The 24,860-nt window shown below is 51.8% G+C and overlaps 1 protein-coding gene across 6 annotated transcripts in view; it reads right to left on the bottom strand.

Annotated features, from left to right (window-relative positions):
• Positions 1-494: 494 nt before the first annotated feature.
• LOC142001406 (discoidin, CUB and LCCL domain-containing protein 1-like) overlaps positions 495-24,860 on the bottom strand; it is a 74,733-nt gene continuing 50,367 nt past the window's right edge. For all 6 annotated transcript variants that reach the window (XM_074976587.1, XM_074976590.1, XM_074976592.1 and 3 more), the window contains 12 exons: positions 23,070-23,121; positions 21,543-21,615; positions 20,832-20,965; positions 19,235-19,272; positions 18,306-18,500; positions 13,923-14,044; positions 11,251-11,419; positions 10,342-10,434; positions 9,038-9,128; positions 7,667-7,704; positions 5,424-5,546; positions 495-2,032 (listed from right to left, as the gene is read on the bottom strand). In XM_074976587.1, the coding sequence (XP_074832688.1) occupies positions 1,509-2,032; positions 5,424-5,546; positions 7,667-7,704; positions 9,038-9,128; positions 10,342-10,434; positions 11,251-11,419; positions 13,923-14,044; positions 18,306-18,500; positions 19,235-19,272; positions 20,832-20,965; positions 21,543-21,615; positions 23,070-23,121 (1,652 nt within the window). In that variant the 3' untranslated portion in view covers positions 495-1,508. The remainder of the gene's footprint in view (positions 2,033-5,423; positions 5,547-7,666; positions 7,705-9,037; positions 9,129-10,341; positions 10,435-11,250; positions 11,420-13,922; positions 14,045-18,305; positions 18,501-19,234; positions 19,273-20,831; positions 20,966-21,542; positions 21,616-23,069; positions 23,122-24,860) is intronic.

Raw genomic sequence — 24,860 nt, 5'->3', positions numbered from 1 at the left:
GCCCTCATTTGTAAAGTGCTTTGAGATCTATTAATGAAAAGCACAATTAGAACAGCTAGGTGTGATGGTGATGATCATTATTCTATCCCTACCAGCACATTGTCAAACACAAGAGAGATTTGAGGCTCCATTCCTGCAGCTGCTGGAAAAACTGGTAGCCAGTGATGCTGGAAGGATGGGGATCAGTGCAGTTCTGACAAGGCAAGCATGGGTTTTTTCCATCCATCCCACTGCTGTTAGAGAAACACAGTTAAGGCTCAAATTCTCTTTGGCAAACATTACTGTCCCCTAGCAGCACTACAGACCTTGACTTGTGCTGGTATTCCTTTAAGAACAGCATCAAGCTACCTGTCCTCAGAGCTGTCTCAGCATCAGAGTCAGTGTCTAGTTTTGGCCCTTTCCAAGGATCTTGGATGAAGTGCTGGATTCAGGGACAGAAGCTCAAAGATCACAGGAAACAGGTGCAATTCTCTAACAGATGAATTAATGAATTAACATTGCACCAAACCACCAAGCTTTGTCACCATTGTCCTCCTATCACATTACAAATATTGCCTACTTGATCAATGAAAAAGCCAATATATAGAGAGCCAAACATTGCAATTCCTCTCCCTTTGATTCCAGTTTCCCTTAGCAGGTTTGTGCAGAGTATCTGTTGCTTCACAGCTGACTTAAAAATGATCTTCAAAGGTAGACATACATGTAAGTAATTTCACGCCTTAAAATCAACAGGATGAGCCAAAAGAGTAATGTCACTTGTCTGCACAATATCCCTCTTGTCTGAACTGAGCTGATGGTCAGTGAAATGTAGATGTGGAAAACATAGTTTGTGGGGCTTTTAAATAAACATCTTTTACAGTCCCCAATTTATCTGAGCATATTTTCCTGCTCTTTTTATTTTCTATGTCAAGAAACAGCAGCCTTTGTTTTGGGATTTAATTGCCTCTCACTGGCTTGTGCTGGAAAAGTACTTCCCTGCCAGTGACAGTCACAGGAGACAAACACAGGAACTGAAAGTGACTAGAAACAAAACATGTAACTGACTCACCTGTTTTCCCCATGAAAGGCAGAAGAACAGGAGGTTTGTAAAATTCCATTCAAGCTTTAATACCAGAGAGAGGCGTTAAGAGCGCTCAGAGTGCATCAGAGGGCGCTTTTCACTTTATTTAAAGCGCATGGAACTGTATAAATCATGGTTATTAAAAAAATAATTATAAGTGATGCAGGTAAAGGGTATATCTGCTTTTTGATCCTGCCACTGGCCCTTTGACTCCTAAAGGAAAGGAAAGATGGTCTGGGGTATTAATTAAGTTCAAGGGGGGAAAAAAAAACCTCAACCTCTTCCACACAGTTTAATACTATAAACCTGCTGGCTATTTCCTTTCCCTTTGCTGGTGATAGACAGGGCAGCTTCTTCTTGCTGTGTACGCCCAGAGCGGATTCGCCAGTGTAGTCGGACCCTCTTCTCCAGGTGCCTGGCATGTGATGTGAGTTCCCTCTCCACAGCCTCACAAAGGTTCGTGGTAGATGTGAGTGAGAGTGAGGTCCTGGAGCGGTAAGCAGTGTCCTTCTGGGGAGACAGTGGGCCCCACAGGGATGTCACCCCATAGGGTGGGAGTCCGCTCAGTTTGGGGCTCTGTGTACACAGTGCTGAGTAGGCAGGACCCCTCCCCTCTTGTGCCATTCAGTGTCTCAGTGGGCCGCTGAACGGGGAAGTCATACTGCGGCTGGATCCCCTGGGACGCTGGGGAGGCCAGTGACCCTGCCCAGCCTTGGGAGGTGGGAACGACTTTGATGACACAGATGTTCTTCCTGGCAGCAGCCCCCACTGTGTCCAGGGCCTGCTCCATGAAGGGGGTGGCGTATTCAGGCTCGGGTGGCAGTGGCTCTGCATACTCATGGTACTTGCCCGGCACGTTGTAGTGATTCAGGACCAGTGGGAGCGTGTAGCCTTCATCCAGGGCAGGTTTGAAGGTGGATGGGGCTGTCTGGCTGTTAGGGATCACCTGGACCACATCAGGCTCAGCATATTCTGCAAAGAAAAAGCAGCATGAGCCCTTAGAAAGACAATGGAGCCCAAGCTGGCCATGCAACAGGCACAGATTTGCCAACTTGAGCCTGGAAAGGATTCCATCACCTGCTGTTTGGGATCCAGCTGCCAGAGCTGAAGGAGGAGAGGGGCATGACCAATTCCTTCAGGCCTCTCTCTTCCACTTCCCTTCCCCTGCTCCCTCCCACAGACCAGGGACCTCGTTCTGCCAGCCCTGCCCCAGCCCCTGCTCTGATTAAGGATTGCTGCAGGTCCCTGAGGCAGATCCACACTCAGCAATGCAGATGATTGCGCTCCCTGCCAGGCTTTTTCCAGGACATGAGTAGGCTCAGCTGATTCACATGATGCCCAGACATCACTAACAATACAGTCAAGGACCCAGATCCCTGCCCTGTTTCCAGCTGACAGGCTCCTTGGTACAGATGACAATGTTACCTTACTCAAGCACCAAGTGTTTGTTGCTGGACTGAAACCCATTTCCCTTCCCCCTCCAGGCTGGTGACACTTGTTCCCCGTCACACCTTTGGGATGGGAAGTCAGTGGACCAACTGGCTCAGCCCACTTGCGTGGGGGGTGGCGGGGGCTGCTCCCTAACCCAGGGTGGTCAGTAGTAGATCCCTTCCCTCTCTCAGTAGCTTCATGTCTGGGCAATGGGCAGCTCTGTCCTGAAAGAAATTTTGGATAAACAAACCCAGCTGCTGGGACTTGGCCTCCGACTGTCCCAACTAAGGGAATAAACAAACCGTTCAGGGAAGGACAGAATCTGGGATATAATGGGACACACCCCCAAGGTTTGGAGGGGGTACAAGGAGAGAAAGACTCTGTGCTGGCGGGGTGTAACCCCTCTGCTGAAGCGATAGCATTAAAGGGAGATGGAGAGGCTAGTTTGCCCACTGTGACACCTGGCGGGGAGACTGGTAAGTAGTTGGATCCGGCTGGGGAGAACCAGAGTGTGTGTCATGGAAAGGGCTGCAGGTCCAGAGGCAGTAGGACTGAGAGAGGAGAACTGCTTGGGACTGACCTTCACACGTCATACCTCCAAGAGGTGAGCAGTCTGGGGGGCCGAGGCTGAGAAATGGCCTGTGGCAGGAAGCCAGGCAGGGAAGTAGGAAAGGGCTGGGAGATTCCAGCCACTTCCTCTAGAGTCCTGACTTAGGACCTAGAAGGGAGCATGGGTGGGGGATCCCCTATCCTCCCTAGCACAGAGGGCCTCCTGGTGGTGAAGGGGACAAGGTCTACAGAGCCTAGGCTGGGACTGGGGCTGTTAATCTGGTGAGATCTTGAGGGACAAGATGAGACACATTCTTGCAGTGCCGAACAACTTTTTTGTGTGCGTGTGTGTGCGCGCGTGCGTGCGCTGCCTGGGGTAGGTTGTACAAGTGCCTTTTGCTGTCAGGTGCAGCACTGCATTGTTTGTGCACCCAGCTGTCTTGTGCAGAGGGAGAGCTCAGTGGGATGAACATTAGCCTGCTAAACCCAGGGTTGGGAGCTCAATCCTTGAGGAGTGGAAATGTGGGACAAATCTGTCAGGAATGGTGCTTGGCCCTGCCAAGAAGGCAGGGGACTGGCTTCTATGATCTCCCAAGGTCCCCTCCACCTCTATGAGAGGTGTATCTCTCTTTTTTTTTTATTTTATTTTATATTGTCTGCTGGGTCACACATTCCATTTGTGGGGTAGGCAGCAGACCATGCAGCCTAGCAATAGGTACCAGGGCAGAGCAGGGCACCTGACGTGGGTGCCAGCTTCCAGGGGGGTCTCTACCACTTTACTTTCTTGCTGCACTGTGGTCAAGTGGGAGGCATGTTTTGTGCCCTGGCCAGCAAAGCACTTAGGGTTGCTCTTGCTTGGGAGCATCAGATTCAGTATTCAAGTTCTGTTCCTGGCAACGGGAGGGAGCATTATCCAGTGGTTAGAGCGGGCAACTGGGAACCAGAACTCTTCATCCAAGTTGTTTAACCTTGATGTCCTGACCTGTAAAATGGGGATAGGGATATCCTTGGAGGGCAAAGCTGTTATTGTTGGTAAGGTACTGAGGGATCCTGTAATAAAAGGTGCAACAGATCTTCCAAGTGGCCAGCCTTGCTCAGTGCTTAGGGAGAGGGGCTGGGCAAACATGCAGGTGCCCTGCTAACGTGTGGGAGTGAGGCTACTCTGGGTCTAGTCTGGAGTGATCAGACTGATGCTGATAAAACAGGTCCAATTTCTGGAAGCTTTCTCTTGGCCTGTCCAACTGTCTCCTGCGGAGGCCTTATTGCTTACATTATTTGATAGCTGGTGTGGCCAATGCCCTGGAGAACAGGGGCTGTGAACAATCCTGAACGACTGAGTAGGGTAAGTGATACTCCCTCCATTAGCCAGTGGGAGAGTGGTACCCATGCTCTAACTGAAGATCCAGCTCCCTATTATGTTTCTCGGTTTCAAGTGGAGTGCCCCAAGGATCAGTTCTAGGGCCGATATCGTTCAATATCTTTATTCATGACCCGGACGAGGGGACAGATTGCACCCTCAGCAAATTTGAGGATGACAATAAGCTAGGCAGACAGGTAGATATGTTGGAGGGTGGGGATAGGGTCCAGAGTGACCTGGATAAATTGGAGAATTGGGCCAAAAGAAATCTGATTAGGTTCAACAAGGAGAAGTGTCGAGTCCTGCACTTGGGGTGGAAGAATCCCAAGCATTGTTACAGGCTGGGGACCAACTGAGTAAGCAGCAGAGCACCAGAAAAGGACCTGGGGATTACAGTGGAGGAGGGGCTGGATATGAATCAACAAGAAGGCGAACAGTATACTGGGGAGCATTAGATCTCGAGAAGTTATTACTCCCCTCTATTTGGCACTGGTGAGGCCACATCTGGAGTATTGTGCCCAGTTCTGGGGCCTCGCAGAGCAGAAAGGATGGTGGATTCATTGGAGAGGGTCCAGCAGAGCACAATGAAAGTGATGAAGGGGCTGGAGCACAAGACCTATGAGGAGAGGCTGAGAGATTTGGGCTTATTTAGTTTGCAGAAGAGAAGACTGAGGGGCAATTTGATAGCAGCCTTCAGCTTTCTGAAGGGGGCTCTGAAGAGGATGGGAGAGGCTGTTCTCAGTAGCGACGGATGGCAGAATCAGGAGCAATGGTCTCAAGTTACAGAGGGAGAGGAGTAGGTTGGCTATTAGGAAAAACTGTTTCACCAGGAGGGTGGTGAAGCACTGGAATGTGTTGCCTAGAGAGGTAATGGAATCTCCATCTCTAGAGGTTTTTAAGTCCCACCTTGACAAAGCCCTGGCTGGGATGGTTTAGTTCGGGTTGGTCCTGCTTTAGGCAGGGAGCTGGACTAGATGACCTCCTGAGGTCCCTTCCAGCCCTAGGATTCTATGATTCTACAATTACCTGGTGAATGAGCCCCGCTGAGTTCTACAGGGGTGCCAGCCACGGGGAACGAGGTCAGTTCAGAGCCGGACGGTTGCAGACTCTCACTGGGGCACACCTGGCTGGACTCCAATTTTGGGTACCCTAAAGAGAGAGGTGGATACCCCCAACCCCAAACCTCCATTAGTCACATGGCTTTTCTTCTCATCCCCCAAGCTGCGTTAGAGGTGCGTGGTGCAGCTGCAGCATTAGGGCTGCCAAGCATAGGGGTTCAGGGAGTTGGGTGGCACGGACAAACTGGCTGCAAAAATCGAGGCCTTTTCTCAAACCAGGCCATAGAAGAGCAAAGCGGCTCAGCAAAGTACAGGAAACTGGATAGCCCTGTGGCTAGCACACAGGCCTGGGCCTCGGGATTTCTGAGTTCTACAACTCCCAATAACGCTAACTCAAGTTAACAATAATACCTGATCAAAGAGCCATACACAAAGGAGCCCCATAGCACTAATGCCATTTTACAGATGGAGAAAGTGAGGCAGGGAAATGGGTTACCCAAGGTCACCCACCAGGCCTATTGCAAAACCAGGCAGTACAGTGCTCTATCCACTAGGCAATGCTGCTTCACACTCAGTGTCTATGGATTTATCCACAGAGGGACTTAGTGTGCAGCAAGCCAGGGCACAGTTGTTCAGGACTCTGGCCTGCTGCTTGCTACTAGTAATTTGTAGGGTGCCCCATGGCTTGCACTACGACGTGCAGAAATAGAGTCCAGGTTGCCACACAGTAGCTGGCTGAGCATGTGAGCCCTGGCAGTATGTGCAGGCGAATCCTAACTCCTTGGGCTCCAGTGCTTATGTCTCAGGAGGAGCTGAACTGCTGCTGTCAGCCCCCTGCCCCCCCGGTGCTCATAAGCGCTGCAGGAACAGGTCAGAGCTTGGGCTCTTCTGAGCCTAGAAGCTCTGTGCCACCGTAGATCCTTCCTTGTACCAGGTGGCTTTTTAAATGGAGCTGGTTACAGCAGAGCAGCTTTTCTAACAGAGGCATCTCCGAGGTGGGACTAGTAAGAGACGGGGGACAGAAACAGAGCAGATACTTCAGGCTTTGGGCTGCTTCTCCCCTGCCCTGCACCTTTCCCCCCACGAGAGTGAGTGGAGCCCACCATCCACGCAGGATGCTCTCCATAAAGGTGTAAATTACGTAGGTGGCAGTGAGGGATTGGGCCCCATGGAGGCTAGTGTATTTGTGTGGTGCTCATTGTGTGTCACAGCATTGCCATGTGCCAGAAAAGGCACTTGCCCAGCTAGGCCCCTGCAATATCAGTGCTGGCGGAGAAGTGGGTTTGACTGACACCTGGGTGTGGGAGGAGGTTTCTGAAGGAAGCTCCATTGCAAGCTTAGGATCAAAAATCTAAGCCACCATTTGTCATTGTGGCTGCTGCTTTGGAATGCCCAGTTTGAGATGCCTTGGAGCTAATTTGCATCAGGACTAAGGAGGAGGCTGTCCCAGTGACCAGCACGCCAGCCCAGGCTGTGCAAGACCTGGGCTTGAATACTTGCTCTGCCACAGACTTCCTGTATGACCTTGGGCAAGTCCCTTAACTGTACCCTGTGCCTCAGTTCCCTATCTGCCCCATGGGAATATCTGCACTGCCTTGCCTCCCAGGCGTATCCATGGATAAATATGGTAAAGAGTCTGAGATGGGGTCATTGTAAATACCTAAGATGGAGAGTTAGACCCATAACCTTAGCTGAACTTGTGAGTAACCATGGGTGTTCAGAGGCACTGAACCATCACCAAGGACTGAGATCATCAAAGGTATTTAGGTGCCTCTCTCCTATTGATTTCAAAGGGTGTTAGGGGCCTAAATACTTTGGAGGGTCTTAGCCAAGGAGGCACCCAGAATGGGAGCCTGCACCTGACCATTGTGGCCTTTACACACTTGTGCGGGAGTGAAATGCCTCGTGAGCAGGAAGCTTGCGCATGGCCCCAGCCCCCATGGGCCAATGGAACATCACCTTTGCAAGGAGCAGCCTGGTGTCTCTGAGCTCAAAGGGGCTGGGAAGCGCTGCTTTGCTTTTGTCAGTTTGTCTGCTGCAGAGTGTGCCAGCCACAAACAGGCTGGGAAACCTCAGTCCACTGACTCATTTCACTGCTGAGGCGGAAATAACTTGGTCTCACAGCTCAGCCCTTCCAGACTCACAGGGAAGCCCTGGGCTGCGTGCTTGTCAGCCAGCTGCCAACCAGTCCTGTGCTTCCTCGGCACTCACCTTTCAGGAGGCTACAGTTCAGATCCACGGCTGTCTTCCTGCCGAAAGAGAGGGAGAAATAAGGTACATCCACAGCAGCTCTGCCATGTCCAAGCACCCCTTGAGTCAGAGCACAGCTGGGTATTACCGCACAGGCAAGCAGTCCCATTTGCTCCAGACTAGCACAAGGTAGAATCTACTTTGGAAAGCTAATACAGAGCTATGTTCCTGAGCAGCATCCCAGGTGTGCTCACAGTTACTCACTGCTTGTATAACTGCCCACAGCCAAACCTGAACCCGGGACCTCGGGAGTTTAGTGCAGGAGCCTCTACAATTTGAGCTAAAAGCCCCCTGGCTTGCATGTGAGGCTGCAGAGGAGACTCATTCTTTCCCTGTAAGCAGTCTAGGAGCCACTCCATGTAGCCACCTCGGTGTGTGGGCTACACTTGCGGGGGGATGCTGGTGGACAGCTGGTGCAGCTGGCATGCTGGCTATCACAGCTCAGGAGCACAAGCCCCAGCAACCACTATGGGCAAGGGCGTTCACCTTCAGTGCAGACGGTTGGATGAATCCCAAGCATTGTTACAGGCTGGGAACTGACTGGATAACAAGCAGTTCTGCAGAAAAAGACCTGAACTATTTCAGGGGAAGAGAAGCTGGATATGAGCCACCAATGTGCCCTTGTGACCAAGACGGCTAATGGCATATTGGGCTGTATTAGTCAGAGCACTGTCAGCAGAGCTAGAGAAGAGATTATTCCCCATTATTCAGGCTGCATCTGGAGCACCGCATCTAATTCTGGGCCCGCATTACAGAAAGGATGTGGACACACTGGAGAGAGTCTAGCAAAGGGCAACAAAAATGATTGGGGGTGGAGCACATGACTTGTGAGGAGAAGCTGAGGAATTTGGGCTTATTTAGGCTCCAGAAGACTGAGGGGCGATTTGATAGCAGCCTTCAACTTCCTGAAGGGAGGCTCTAAAGAGGCTGGAGAGAGGCTGTTCTCAATCATGACAGATGGCAGAACAAGGAGTAACGGTCTCAAGTTGCAATGAGCGAGGTTTAGGTTGGATATTAGAAAAATCTATTTCACAAGGAAGGCAGAGAAGCACTGGGTTACCTGGGGAGGGGTAGAATCTCCATCCCTAGAGGTTAAGTCAGTCCTGGCTGGGATGATTTAGTTGGGGTTGGTCCTGCTTTGAGCAAGGGTTTGGATAATGACCTCCTGAGGTCTCTTCCAACCCTACGATTCTATGAAACTGCCCTTGGTATCCTGAGAGAGGCCCAAATCTGATCCTGGGGGAGAGCACCCTGCTTTGGGACCATCCGCAGGGAGTGCTAGGCCATGATGGAAGGAAAGAGCATGCCGGGGGGAGGAGAGGGCTCACCCACCTCTTCTTGTGGCAGAGGAAAGCCAGGAGCAAAAGGCCAGAGAAGAGCAGCAAAAAGCCCCCAGTCAGCAGCATCACCAGTAACATGGAGCCTGGGAAAGGAAGCAGGGACTTAGCAATGTGCTCCTCTGTCCCACCCTCCCTCCTGGTGTCCGGACAAAGTGGTTACCCCCACTCCAGTGAGGATGCCCTGCTCCCAGCCTGTCACAGAGGCTCCAGGCTCTGCCATTGCCAGAGAGGGAGCAGAAGCCGCCTGCAGCCAGGTTCAAGGTAAAGGGTGGAAACCTTGTGAAACACATCACTGGGTTACACAACCTTTTGCTCCTGCACCTGCTCTATGCTCGTGCCACTCCATGGCTGCAGAGGCATGACTCCTGATTCATCCCAGACCTACTGGCTCCAAGGGTGTGACTCTGGATTAGGCCAGTCAAGGATCACACTCAGGACAATCAAAACAAAAAAGCACCCCAGTAGCACTTTAAAGACTAACAAAATAATTTATTAGGTGATGAGCTTTCCTGGGACAGACCCACTTCTTCAGATCGTGAGCATTGCTTCCAGGGGCTCTACTCTGAAATAGAGTCTGTTGTGCAGACACACACTCTCAGAACAAGTTTTGCTTAATCTGGGGCTTCCCTGTAGTGTAGATGCATTATTCTGGAACAGCTGATTTTAGAATAACAACTCCAGGATAAGCTACTTCGGAATAACTTTGGTGTGTAGATAGACCCTAACAGTGCTCTTGCATATACTACTTAACTGGGGGATTCTAGAAGGCACAAAGGGGAGTTATGTACTCAGTTCCCTCCCGAATTCCACACTGAGAATTGGATGTTGAGCTGTCCTTTGAAAAGCCTTTTTTAACCTGCACAGCTACACTGTATGGAGAGCACATTATCTCTGACTTCTAGGAGGGGAAACTGAGGCACAAAGGTTAACATCCTAATGTTTTTTAGTAAATGTCTAATTGCATTAGCTAACCTGCCTGTGCAACTGGAGCCAAATTTGCCTGTACAACTGCCACTGTAGGGTGCCCAGATCAGGTGTCTGCACAAGCCAACAGCTAATTTCACATTTAACTGGCCACTTGGGTTTGCATATCCAGGATTTGCACGCCCAGATTCATCCCACGTTTGCCCATTTACTGGTGCATGTCAGTAACTTTTAAAAATCAGGCCCCAAATGACAGATTTTCTCAGAGTTGCACAGTGAGTCAGTGGAAGAGCTGAAGACAGATGTTTCCCTCCCTGCCCACCAGCTTGGACCACTAGGCCATGTTACCCCTCTGCTCTGAGTTGCACCTACCTTCTTTATCTGGATTTATAGAGACTCCAGGGATTGGGGTGTGATCGGTGGGGATGTTGGTCAGGACAGGAACCTCCTTTGGGGCACTGGTTACTGCAAAACATACAGTTTAGTAAGCACAATTAACATGCTGCAGGTAACAAAGTCAACTAGTGTTCTCCAGCAAAGAATTTAACCCGGGTCAATCTGAGCCTGCCCTGCTCCTGAGAGAGGGGTCAGAAGTGGCTGCTTTCCAGCAGAAGCCTGGTTGTTCCAAGCTGATGGCACGGTTTGATTGCAGGGCAGCACACTGAGTGCTTCTCATCCCTCTGCTGCAATGCAGCTACTTCTGGGGTGGGCAGCAGCTGGTCCAACACTCTGCCATAATGCTACACAGCAGTTGAGGACAGAAAGGAGAGAAAACCCAGTGAAACTGCCGGGGGATTTTACAGTGGCAGGATGCACCAGCTAAGGGGGATCTAGCCAGGCTAACCTGCCGTGGGATCTTAAAGGGACACACAGAAAGGACCCCCAGCCCTTACCTGGGGACTGTCTCGCTTCTGCCCCACCTGTGTGCTCTGTGTAAGTCTCCCAATTGAGGCACATCCTGGACCCACTCTGCTTAGCTTACAAGATACAAGCACAGCCCAAGCCAAGGCAGTTGGTACCTCCATCTGCCCCAGTTCCCCTGCAAAGCTTATACTTTAACCCTTAGCTAACCAGGAGAGAGACGTATTGGGATTCAGCCTCCGTGTCTGAGGAACCTCTGGAGAGGAGGGCAGCCCCTGCATGCCGGAGCCACGCAGCCAAAGCATGTTCATGCTGAAGGATACTGTAGCTGGCTAGTGAAACCCACACGTCAGTCTGACTAGGCAGCCCCCTGCCAAGAGCCCCAGCAGCTCTCCAGCCAGCCCCTGCAGAGCCTCTCACCGTATTGCCGGGGCGCCTTCAGTCGCGCCATTTGGCAGCCTTGCAGTGCCACCTTCAGGGCAATTCTCTGGTTCCAGCTCTGGGGCACAATGCGGAGGTAGCGGGCCAGGATCGGGGGGATGAAGGTGTTGGACGCCTCCCAGAGGCTGTCAGCATTTCCCTCAAAGACCTGGGCACCGAGAGGAAAATTGGGGGGGCGGTCAGCCAAGCCAAGCAGGATTACTGCAGGGTGACACATCACCTCCACGTGAGCTCGGGCTACCACATCTCTCTGTCCCAACTACGGGATTGTCCGGCCAAAAACAGGACAACTCATCACCCTAATGTGAACCCATTGTCCCCGTCCTCAAGCACTGCCACCAGCTCACCTCAGGCGCCACAGAAACCAGCTCTCTTAGGCCAGCCTCCGAGCTGTCCCATTGGTGTCAACCCATATTAGCTTCACTGAAGTCAGTGGTGTGACAGCTGCTTTACGCTGGGGTCGGAGCAGGATTCAGTCCAGGATCTGGTCAGTTCTCCTGCCACTTCTCATCATGCCTGCAAGCGGCCTCCCTCTACTCCATCTCACCTCCCTTGGTGCAGGAGTCTTCTCCCCTGCAGTGCTTGCCACCAGGAGCAGATTCCTTAGGTGATTACTCTCCAGCCCATCTCAGATGATGTGTTGTGAGCAAGACATGACAAGTCATTCTCCCACTCTACTCTGTGCTGATTAGGCCTCAGCTGGAATATTTTGCCCAGTTTTGAGCACCACTTTTCAAGAGGGATGTGGAGAAATTGGAGAAAGTCCAGAGAGGAGGAACAAGAATGACTAAAGGTCTGGAGAACATGAGCTACGAGGGAAGACTGAAAGAACTGGGCTTGTTCAGTTTAGATGAGAAGACTTGAGAGGGGACATGACAGTGGTTTTCAATTACCTAAAAGAGGGTTACAAGGAGGAGTGAGGAAAATTGTTCTTCTTGGCCTCTGAGGACAAGGAGCAACGGTCTTAAACTGGAGCAAGGGAGGTTTAGGTTGGACCTGAGGAGAAACCTCCTAACGGTCAGGGTGGTTAACACTGGGATAAATTGCCTAGGAAGCTTGTGGAATCTGCATCACTGGAGATATTTAAGAGCAGGTTAGACAGACACCTATCGAGGATGGCCTAGACAGTGCTTGGTCCTGCCGTGAGGGCAGGGGACTTGACTTGATGACCTCTTGCGGTCCCCTCTAGTTCTAGTGCTCTATTGTACTATGATTCAGATCTCAGCTGGCAACACCCTTTGTCTTCCTTTCTCCCTTGTCTTCTCCTCTCACTTCCTCCATGCCCGGCTTGGTGTGCCTTACAGTACAGTCTTATAGTAGAACCTTGTCTCAAAGCACCTCACCTTGAATTGGCACTCTCAGCAGTGTCCCCAGAACCCCCTTTAGAGCTGTTTTTATAGGAGGAAAATCCCTGACCCTGAAAATTTTCCAAGAAGAATGTTGATGAAACTAGAAACATCTTTGGTGTTGTCTCTGTTTTTCACAGAGGGGTGCGTGGGAATCATTTCAGACTCAGCTCAGAAGGACTGCCGCACAGATCGAAAGCCAGGGAGAAGCTTGAAGAACTGAAAACTATCCCACTCTACTTTAAAGCCTGGTACTCTTTAAGGCACTCCCAGCACTTCGTATTTGTTGTCATGTCTATTTTTCCTCCCTGTCCCTCCTCCAATTTTAATTTCATACAAACGTGACACCTCACTGGGACCGAACGAACCAGGAGGCAACGATGGTTCAGACGCCTGGAGTCTAAGTTCACATCTGCTACTGATCTGTTGCGGCACCTTGGGTAAAACACTTCATCTCTCTGTACCTCTGTAACTGTAAAATGGTGCTAATGCAGTAAGGAATGGGCTGGTGAGCATGTTCACGACTGCCTTCTGCTGCATGGACTCCAAGCCGTATGCCATAGTTCCCATACTGCTAACAACGATAAGGGATTCTCCTTCAGGACAGCTGGTGGGGAGATGTGCTTTTCGCAGCAGGAAACTCCAGTTCTGTCCTGCTGACCTTTCTAAATTCCATCTGGTTGTGAAATGCAGTACAAGGACAGCCCTCAAGTCTCTATGGCCACAATTGCTTACGAGGCTGAGCTGGCTGCCAGGAGGTGTAAAAAGGCTTAATTATTGTTAACGAAGTTAATTAAGAACTATAGTAATGCAAAGCATCTCCAAAGGCCGCACTCTGATCTATGTTACACCAGTGTAAACCAATTTTCCCTGATTTTTCCAACCAGGTTCAGCCTAGATTTTGTTATGTGCACTGAGGCATGTGCAGCTGCACACCACCAATGGGAGCACACACTGTTGGCTGTGGACAGCTCTGGGTGCTCTACCAATCAGCTGGGTAGCCCCTGAATTCCTCCTGTGTGACAGCCCAAGCGCTCGGGTTAGAGGGAACAAACCCACAACAACTCCACTATTTAGTTCTGTGGAGTGACTCCAGTTTTCCAGTGGAGTGACAGAGACTAGACTGTTTCTAACCCTCTGATGCAGACTCTTTAGAGAAAAATATTCCAGCTCTCCTTGCAGGTTCTGCAATCAGACCCAGCCAAAGTTTTATAAGGAGTCAACAAAATGTCCTTTTGTAGAATTCCTACCACGCTCTCTGGTCTCATCAAGGCCCAAACTCCTTTTGTTAGGTCACCCTCTCACCGTATCCTCATGCGCACTGCCAGATCTGTAGGCTTTCCAGTTCTTCCCATCTCTGCTGGAGAAAACCCGGTAAGATTTCACATAGTAGTTGTATTTATCGGAGGATCCCTTGGTTGTAATTCCTGGAAGAGTACAATGAAATCAGGAAATGGTAACCCAGAACAGCATGCAGGACTTGTGCCACGGAGGCAATCGTTGGTGGTTTAGTTGTGAAATGGTCTTGAGGTTGGTCTCCAATGGAGATATAGATTTATGAGGCAGAAAACCCACCCAGTGGGTGGGTCTAATCCAACTCCCATTAGCATAAGAGCATAAGAAGGGCCACACTGGGTCAGACCAAAGGTCCATCTAGCCCAGTGTCCTGTCTTCTGACTGCAGCCAATGTCAGGTGCCCCAGAGGGAGTGAACAGAACAGGCAATCATTGAGTGATCCCTCCCCATCATCCGTTCCTAGCCTCTAACAAACAGGCCAGCGCAGTGGTTCCCAAACTTTTTGGCACCACAACCCCCTTTTGATTTTTGAGAAACCCTCATGCCCCACCTGCCTCTTCTTTACCATCACCCAACCCCCCTTAACAAAAAATTCAATTCCTAATTTAAATTAACTAAACACTAGAACTTGTTTTTAAAATGTTGCTTAATATTAAAAATAAGCACAACTAGTTTTTCTTGGCCCCTTGAAGGTGCCTGGTGCAGCCCCAGCTGGCCAGCTGCCTGAGCCCCATGCCAGCCACCCCAACTGACCGCGACAGCCACCCGCCCGCCTGAGCCCTGCGCTGCTGGGACCGGCTGCCCGAGCCACCCACCCAAGCCCCATGTTGCCAGGGCCAGCTGCCTGCCTACCATTCAGAGCTGCCCAAGCCCCACATTGCTGGGACCAGCCACCTGCCTGCTAGCCTGAGCTGCCCAAGCCCTGCGCTGCTGGAGGCCGCCTGCCTGCCAGCCTGAGCCGCCCGAGCCCTGTGCTGCTGGGCCCATCTGCCCAAGCACCGCGAGTCCCACAAGCTGGCCAGCCGCCCAAGCCCTACAAGCCCCACAAGCCACCCACCTGAGCCCCTCCCAACCCACAAAACCAGGCACCACCAGCCCCTTGTTCTTACCCCATCCCCATCCTCCTCACCTGAGCCAGGCACCCCCAGCCTCCCATCTAACCCCATTCTCCTCCTCCCCACCACAACCCACACTCACTCTCATTTGCAGGAGGCAGCTAGCTCCACATGGGTCTTCGTCAGCTGCCTGCTTTTATAGCAGCTGTGCCAGGTCACCCAGGGCTCAGCACCGGAAGCAAAGGCCGGCTCTTTCTTTGGGTAGGAGGAAATGATGGTGGGGGGCTGGGTCACCTCACATCCCCCCTGGAATTTCTTCATGCCCCCCAGTTTGGGAAACCATGTGCTAGGGCCACCATTCCTTCCTATCCTGGCTAATGGCCATGTATGGGCCTAACCTCCATGAATTTCTCTAGTTCTTTTTTGAACCCTATTAAAGTCCTGGTCTTCACAACTTCCTCTGGCGAGGAGTTCCACAGGCCAACCATGCGCTGAGTGAAGAAAAACTTCCTTTTGGTAGGTTTAAACCTGCTACCCATTCATTTCATTTGGTGACCCCTAGTTCTTGTGTTATGGGAACAAGTAAATAACTTGACAGACTCCCTCTGCCCTGAACAAGGGTTGGAATTCGGCCCTTGAAACAAGGCAATGAAGAGCGCCCTCATTTTTATGGCATAATACTCCCTGGGACACCAGCTGTTGTTGTGTAGTGATGGGAACAGGAAAGAAGCCTTCTGGGTTCCTTCTTGGAGAGCCGCAAAAGCAAGGCCTGGGGGCATTAGGAGCTCTAGCCAATGACTCTCTGTGTCACTTGCCTATCTGAGCCTCAGTTTCCCCATCTGCCCATAGAGGGGTAAAAGGCTCCCTGCAGCATCTCCTCAGGGCGGGGCCATTAGTTTCTTTTTCCCTCCAGTCGTCCCCTGTGAGGAATTTCGTAAGAATCTGCCATTCCGCCAGCCCCACATCTCAGCTCCCTTCCCATTCTTGTCTGAACGCTCCCTCCACAATCTGCTCCCCACACCCGCCCACCACGGTGCTAGGAAACCTGTCAGGCTGCCAGGTTTGAATGTTTAACCTCTGTGGAAGCTGGCTCCCCTCACCCCGCCAGAGATGAAGAGATAACCCCCAAACTGAACTCCCAGCCTGCATTCCACTCAGCCTCCCGCCACCTGCTGCACAATGCCTCCGTTTTCCTCCCACCAATTAACAAGCGCATTCTGGGCCTGCCACACAAAAGCCCCAATAATGTGAGGCCTCTCGAAACAAAGGGCATTTGCTGGCTGCTGCTGCACAAGGCATAACATTAACGTGTTCAGCCCCGAGCGGCCAGCCCTGGCCTGGCGGAGCCGGGGAGAAGGGTGAGGGACATAAAAAAACAGAGAAAGAAAGGAGGGAAAAACCGAGAGAGAGGAAAGGGTGAGAGCGAAACAGGAGAAAAGGCAGGAGCGACCGATGGGGTAGAGGGAGGAATCGGATGGGCCGTGACGACCAACAGTCCCAAGGAAAGGAAAACACTGGACGTGGGAGGTCTGGAAGGTACCAAAGGGGCAGGATCAAATTCTGTTCCCAGTTATGCTGGAGCCAATGTGGAGTGGCTCCAATGATTTCAGAGCCATTTCTGTTGGCTTCCCCTGATTTACACCAGCAGGAGATCAGAATCTAACCCTGTCTCACCACCCAACTTTGTTTTTTATAACATTGTTCCTCTCTTTTCCCTAACACCAGGGCCCTTACGTGAAAAGCACCTGCATCCTGGAAGTGTGGGTACACCCATGAGGTGAGCTGCCACTTGCCAGAGAACACCCTGATCTAGCCTCAGTTTTACCTCCTCCTGATGCCGGGGGGCAGATGTGGCAGGATGAGCTGGTGGTTCCCAAGAAGCGGTGCTCTGCGACCTGGCGGGCTGGGGTCGGAGCGGGGTTACACAGCAGGGCTCAGCAGCCATGCAGAGTGATATCTGGTATCTAGCATGTGGCCAACAGGAGTGTTAACTTACATGCCCTGGGAGCAGCCCAGGAGCCGTGGCTGGCCAAGGAGCTGGGTCCGACTTTGGCCAGTGTGAATCAGCACAACTGCGCCAAGAGGGGTTAGATCAGCGACAGGCAACCTAGGCTAGTGAGTGGGCTGCGTGAGAGGCCCTCCGCCATCTCCATGGGCCGCAAGACAGGCTCCTAGGAGAGGGTAGTTTTATTAACTGCGCTTGTGTACCCAGGATTTGCAGGTTGCCCAGACTGCCCTGTAGCAGCCCTTTGATTGGATGCAGAGGGAGCACACAGCCCTCACCATCAACATTGTGTGCAATGCGCACACACCTCCCTCCACGTGCTCTTCCTTTACATGTGTTACTTCAGCCGCCCAGGCAGGAGAAAACCTCCGTGGACCGAAACCAGCAGAATCTAGGACCACTCTGCAGGCACAAGAGTAAACTGAATGTCTGGCAGGCCACACATAGAACCCCGATGGGCTGCGTGGGCTCAGGGGCCGAAGGCAGCCCACCACTGGGGGAGACACGGCTGATCCTTCCCCCCAGTTTTCACTGACCCCAGACCTGCCTTCGTCACTCCCACCCCAATCCACACGGTGCATTTTGCACATGCCACTGAACACCACTTTTATCCACTCACACCTGTTCGCTTGCAGCCTTCCCAATGCCCACCGACTCCCTGCAAAGCCTCCCTGCTGCTGTCTGCTTCTGTGGGCTCCAGTACCACCTGCACCTGATAGGTGACTGTCCAGGCTGCTGCATGGGGCGCAGGGTTGGTACAAGAGGGGTCTGAGGCTGAAGGAATATGGGACGAGTGTGAGGGCCAGAAGCACACCTGGGACAAGTCCTCAGCTGGTGTCCATCGCCTCAACTCCAATGAAGTAAGCGGAGTGACGCTGATTTACACCATCTGAGGTTCAGGTGCTCTGGAGCTCGATTCTTCTCTCCCTTGACTCCTCTCTGCCAGCGGTGCAACTTCCTGGTGCCCATGGAGTTCCTCCTGACTTACTCTGGGCCAAGTGAGATCAGGAGGAGGTCCATGTGACGACTGTGGGACAGAGTCTGGAGTGACTTTGCTGGAGCAGCGCCTCAGTGTCTACCCTGCAAATTGCCCCAGCGACAGGGAAGCAATGGGCTATGGGGATTTCCACCAGCTGAGGGTATAAGCCCCAAATTGGCACAGCTATAAAGAAGTCAAAGGAGCTCTGCCCATGTGCACCGCTGGGGATCTGGCCCTTGCACAGGCATAGCGAGACTGGAGTGATTGAGGGGTGCAGTTTTACACAGGTGAGGGTCAACGCTGATGTGCCACAGCGCAGTCCCGGAAAAGAACAGCCTCTGATACTCACTGACCTGTGATGTTCTTCCTTCCACCCAGGTCTATCTCCAGCCACTCGGTCTCTGAGCTGGGATCGGCAGCCCAGGAGTTCCCAGGGAGGCTGAATGCCGCCCGCTCAGCTGTCCAGGGCTTGTACTGCCCTATTGCATTCACCTCAAGCCAGGAGGAGGAGGCATTGAAGCCGGCCACTTCCAGGGCAGTGTCACAGGCTGGAAAAAGAGGTGCCAAACTGAAGGGCAGGTGATGGGGAGGTGAGCACAGCCAGGGGAAGGAAGGGACATTATGCCACAGCAGCTTGGCTGCAGAGGGAATGTGCTGGGGGGAGTCTGATGGGTCTTAATGAAAAACTCCTCTGTCGGTGCTCCGGCCCCACGCACGGGGCAGCCCCAGCAATCAGCTGGCAGCTCCAGCTGGCAGCATTAGCCTCCAACGGTAGCTGCCTTTCTTTTGCCATTGCTCCTCATCCCTGGTGACAAAGCTCACCCTGGTTACGAGGGAGAGGGGAAGGAGCTTCGTCTCCCCACCTAGACCTCCAGCAGGGATCAGCCTATTCTGCTTCCCCGGCCGGGATTCTCCATCCTGCTGTTCTCTCACAGCCCAGCGCAGCTGGCACAGCGGAGCCTGTGGTGCAGGGTCATCATGAAACATGATGAGATCGCACCTGCCTGCCTCCCTGCTCACCCCTCTTTTGTATCTGGTGGAGCACCGCAGGGCCAGGTGCTCAGCTGGAGTAAATGGGTATAAGTCCGTCCATCAAGTGCAATGGAGCAGCCGTAGACCAGCTGAGGAGCAGGCTCACCGACTTGGCTGAGGTTATTCCTGCTTTACACCGGTGTGAGAGGAGAACCCACCCCAGGAATCTCCCCCATCCCCTCGGAAGCTGCCAGCAGCTTTGCTATTGATTTCACTGGGTTGGGCTCAGGACACATGGAAAAGGACGTACCTTTGTGGAAAACGAGGCGCTTTTCAGATAAGGATCCTCTGTTGAAAGGAAAATAAGTGGAGAGCATTACAACAGAGGGGGACAGAGATGGCCTGATTCTGAGCTCATGCTGGTGGAGCTCCGAGGTGAGGTCAGTGCAGTCACACTGGGTAAGTCACACAAGTGTGGATCTGGAATAACCTCCCCAAAGCCAGCGGAATTGCTCTGACTTTGCCCCGGTGTAACTCAGAGCAAAATCCAATGGTCAAACGTCACTCTCCTGTCTGACTGCTTGAGCTGACTTCAGAGGAGTCACTCCTGAGCCACGCCGCTGCACGTGAGAGGACTAGGCCACGTGCAAAAAGGAATGACTCTCACAGAGCACCACGGTCTTCCCTGTTGTGACCCCTCTGGGAGATAAACTTGCTTTGATGGAAACTAATCCATGATGGGACACCCCTTAGCTGAAATCAGAGCAGACCCCCAATTCAGTGATGTTACATCTACTACGAACAGCCACAGTGGGTCAGACCAGAGGCCCATCAAGCCAGTGTCCTGTCTTCCGACAGTGGCCAATGCCAGGTGCCCCAGAGAGAATGAACAGAATAGGTGATCATCGAGTGATCAATTCCCTGTCGCCCATTTCCAGACTCTTGCAAACAAAGGCTAGGGACACCCTCCATGCCCATCCTGGCTAATAGTAATTGATGGACTGATACCCCATGAATTTATCTAGTTCTTTTTTTAAACTTTACTATAGTCTTGGCCTTCACAACATTCTTCAGCAAGGAGTTCCACAGGTTAACAATGCATTTGATTACAACCACCCCACCAGTGTCAATTGCTGCTCTTCCTCCCGCTCAACCACTGTTGGCCACACTTTGGCTGCTGCTGTGGACAGCACCAGATCAAACACCGTAGAAAGCACAAAAGGCTCCTCAGTGGATCGAGGTTGACCACATCACATATGGGGCAGTTGAGCCCTGTACGTGTCAGCTGCCAGACTGGTCAGGAAGGGCTGCTGGCAAGAGCACATTGACCCAACGCTGCTGACGTAAGTCACCCTCTTGGTCAGGAAGCAACTAGACTCTATTGCTGGAATTAAATCAGAACTGGCACTGATTCCCTGACTACTAATGATCTGCATTTCTATGGCCCTTTTCATCTAAGGAACTCAAAGGGCTTCACAGACATCCATGAACAAGTCAAGATTCACCCAGCCCATGAAGTGGCCAAGTCTCAATGCAGTAACCCCGACAGACCTTTAAATAGCTGGGCCGAAACTACTTGCAAGTCAGCGTCAGAGCTAGAACCAGGACCTAGGTCCCCCACGGCCTCTCCAATGCCCCATTCTTTAACAGAAAATACGGTCAATTTCTGCAGCCATCGCTCACGTAAAACTTCAGTGGATTTTACTTGAGTAAACGCTGCAAGATTTGGTCCTCTCTGATTCTGAGTAACTCATTGTCCCTGTACAAACCGCAGGCTGGTATAAATCAACCTAATTCCACAGCCATCTGAGGAACCTGACCAATCGTCCTGTAGAGGGGCATTGACCCATAGAAAGCTAGTCCAGCCAGATTCACTAGCTCAGTAATTAAGTGTACTGGCTTCTCACCTTTTGGAGTGGAGCCCATTGGCGAAGGCTGATTCATACAGAGTGATCCCCTTCTCCCGAGACAGAGTCAGCTGCCCTCCCAGCTCATCCAAGATCACGCCGGCATGGATGGCTGCCTTGCAGAGAACTGAGGTCTGGAAAGAGCATGGAAACAGTGAATGAAGGGGAGGTAGAAAGAAAACCCCAGTAAGAGAGCCCAGCCAGGGCATCAACAGGGACACAGAGATTCTGGCCTCACTCACAGTGGTGTAAACCCGATTGATTTCAGTGGAGTTATTCCAGATTTGCACCAGTGAGACCAAGATCAGAGTCTGGCTCACACAGACCCTGGTATCGTGTTATAAAGACTTCAGCCCACTTCTCACCTCCCAGCCATGCACAGGGGAGTAACCACAAGGGAGCGAGACCCAGTTCAGGCTCTTGTTTTCTTTAAGGGAATTTCACTCTGTGGCAAAGTGGGGCAGAACAGCAGCCCCGGACTCTGCTGAGCTCTGTGTGCCCCAGGATCGGAGCCAGCAGGCAAATGCCATCCCACATTGCCTGGCCAAGGGCTGACCTGGAGAATTCACCCTCCAGGGGCCCATTCAGCTCTTGGCCTCCCAGCTGAGTCTGCCAACAAGGCACAGATTGCGGTAGCCGTGCTGTGGGAAAGGGACGTGCTTCACTGCTCAGGGCTGGTCTCTTTGCAAGGAGAACGAGGCTGATACTCACGTCTCGGTAGCCCTGCTTCGTGTTTCCCCATATGTCACCCACGATTGCCTTGCAGCCTGCGGGGCAGAACACGCTGAAACACCAGACAAAGGAGAACCCAGAATCAGGTCCCGCTCTCTCAGCTCCTCTCCAGCACAAACGGGGTCACTTCAACTCCAGCGGTCCTCTCCCACCCCCAGCTGTTTTCATTTAGCAAAGTTGGATCTGACAGAAGGTGCTAGACAGACAGTCCAGAGAGCCAGACCCCTCTCAAGCCTCTGAACAGACAGAGCTTGTCTTGCAAGCTTGTCCAACTCAGCCTCTGAGACAGTGGGTCCCTTAGCCCAGGCATGCGTGCTACCATGAGGACCAGCACAGTAGTGAATTGTGTGATGTACACAAGGAATTCAAAGCAGATCATCAGATCCAACCCATTAATGGAGTCCTGTGGTCCTGGAAAGAGCAGGCCAAATCGGCAAACTATCTACCATCAAATCCCACATCAGACCAAAGGGCTTTTAATCTGCTCCTACAAATTCATGCTCATTCCCCACAACTACTCTAATGATTGAGTTGTTTCACCCACCCCTCGGCACGAGCGGGCTGCCAGAGTGAATTTCAACTGATTGACAACAAGAAGTCCTCTGGCACCTTATGGACTACCAGACATTCTGGAGCATAAGCTTTCGTGGGCAAAGACCTGCTTGATCAGATGCATGAGTGGGGGGTCTGACAAAGTGGGTCTTTGCCCATGAAAGCTTATGCACCAAAATATCTGTTAGTCCACAAGATGCCACAGGAGTCCTTGTTGTTTTTGAAGATACAGACTCACTTGGCTACCCCCCCGACACTTGACTGTTGCAGTGTTCTAACAAGTGTATTGTGGGTTTGCACTCGTCAGTATTCACAACAGAAACCTCACTGTGAGAGTTACGCTTCTCCAGCCTGGCCAGAAAGACACCAGCATGGGAGCCATGTAGCCAATCAAAAGGAGCTTGGGTTCTGAATATCGGATCACAATGAACCGCTCACAAAAGAGCAGCAAACAGAAGACGGTTTGCTGCTATTACTTTGCAGAGTATCTCTAATAACTGGAGGAAACCTTGATCAGCTCCTGGGTAGTTTGCAAATAGGAAAGGAGGTGCCATCTGTCAGATAAATTACCACAAATTATCCACAGGTGGGTGGCTGATAGTCATCAATAACTGGCACAAATGGCACCTTCCACTGGATGATCTCATAATTCTTTATGACTAATGATAACAAACCCTGATAATCCCCCGGGGAAGTAGACATCGCCCTTATTTGGGGAAACCAAGGTACAGATGAGTGACATGACTTCCCCAAGGCCATTTAGTGTGTCAGTGGCAGAGAACCCAAGACTCTAGCCCATCTAAAGTACAGAAAGTTGCATCTGTGCAAGCACATCATTGCAGTGCAAATGTTCACAGTATTGTCCACATGACCCCTGCCTGAAGTCTATGGCCTTACTCCCTGGGTAGGTTTGGTTTATTCTCTGATAACAGACTCCCATCAGAAACTGCTCACCTGACTTGATCCTGGTGATAATGGGTCCCCTTATCCAAGCAGGAAATCAGATCTAAAAGACAGAAAGATGGACAGAGAATCACCTGACCTCCCTGATCTCAGGTACCCAGAGGCAGACGGCTCTAGTGTTTGTTTCTCTGAGACACTGGCTTGACACTGATGCAATTCCAGAGAGTGACACCAATAAAACTCTTGTTTGCATCGTAAAGCCCTCCTGCTCAGCATGGTCTCCCACTGGCCTGTGCTGAATCCTGCCCGTGTTATACCCACATGGTAATGCCGTGTTACATCATCACTATCAGGCCGCTCACAAAGCGCCATGTTCTAATTTCCCACTGACTTCAGAATGATCTCAGCTTTGTTCCCTCTAGGCTAGAGTTTGTCTAACTACTGAGACTGTCAGCTCTCTGCGGCAGCAGTTTAGTTCTATATTTGTCCAACACCTAGCGCTTTGCAGTCTGGGCCCCCAGCAAGGGCTCTGTACATGACATTCAGGGCTCAGGCCCAGATCCTCAAAGGTCCTTATGTGCTTAACTCCCATCAAAACACTCTCTGCAAATGAAAAATGAATTGAGTCTCTTAGTTCCTCCAGTGAGTCAGCTCAGAATCATTAGTCCCCATATTAGAGATGGGGAAATTGAGGCACAATTGACTAGCCAGAGCTCACACAGCTAACCTGTGTCAGAGCTGGAGGCAGAGGGGAGGAATCCTGACTCTCACAGCTTGGCCTAACCACCAACAGGCGCTGCCTTCCACTTCCACAGGTCTGGGCAGCATTTAGCAGTCAAACTGCTAGCTTAATACGGTGACCGTGCTGAATAGCGCAAGGAACTGTGCTGTAATCCCTGGGGAAGCCACAGAGAGACCCCAGCTGTTAGTCTTTGGCTTTTCTAAGGGAAATTACACACCACAATCCAATGTCTGTGGATTCCCAGCAGCCCAGCTCAACCCACCCACTCTCGCAAGTCCTCCAGAAGCCACAGAGGAGGGAGGCCAACAGGAGGTGACTCACAGATGGTTGTGGTGTACACTGATGTGCAGGCCCTTGGGGTCAGACACCAGCTGTGGATTCTTCTGTCTTCAAGGCTTGGAATTTAGGGCCCCGAATCTCCTTTGCCCTAAGGCCCTGTCGCACCACTCAGAGCCCCGAGAAAGGGGTTGAGAAGCGAGAGCACAAGTATTCTGTGCCCACTTTATGGCCCCTTTACACTGCTGGCACGGAGCTTACGAGCTTTCATGTAGCTAAGAATCAGGCACAGGGCGTGCATATGTGTGTGCGTGGATTCACCTAGACAGCCACGCATGGCACAGAAGAACAGATCAGCCAGCGTGACTTAGGGGTGACTGCGTTCTTCACAAGTGACAAGGGCATGAATCACACCCAGCATCCCAAACACCAGCTGATCAAACCTCGTCACCCACCCCACCTGCTGCACTCTGCACATGTCTCCGGGGCTACAGCAAAGGTTCTAGCGGGGGTGGAGGGGGGTGTTCCATAGGTCACTGGCGGATGGTGGGGCGTTCTCTGCAGTGTTGTCTGGCACGGGTGTCTTTGCTTCTGGCGGCTAAATGGCATTGAGAGACAGAGCTGTTTGGATCTCCCTAAAGGGGCTTTGCCCTGGAAGCAGCCAGTGAGTTTGATGATGTGGGGTGACCCCTGGCAGATGGGGATGTGACCTGCCTCCGTGTGAAAGGAAGTCCAGGTGGATGTCCTCATTGGGATCATCCAGGAGACAATCGCCAGGAAGAGGAAGAACTCTGTGCAACATCTGGAGACTTTCTGGGGCACGT

The sequence above is a fragment of the Carettochelys insculpta genome, chromosome 24, assembly GCF_033958435.1.
Source record: "Carettochelys insculpta isolate YL-2023 chromosome 24, ASM3395843v1, whole genome shotgun sequence".
NCBI lineage: Eukaryota > Metazoa > Chordata > Testudines > Carettochelyidae > Carettochelys > Carettochelys insculpta.
Note: the sequence above shows the minus strand (reverse complement) of the source record. Positions and strands in the feature narration are given on the sequence as shown.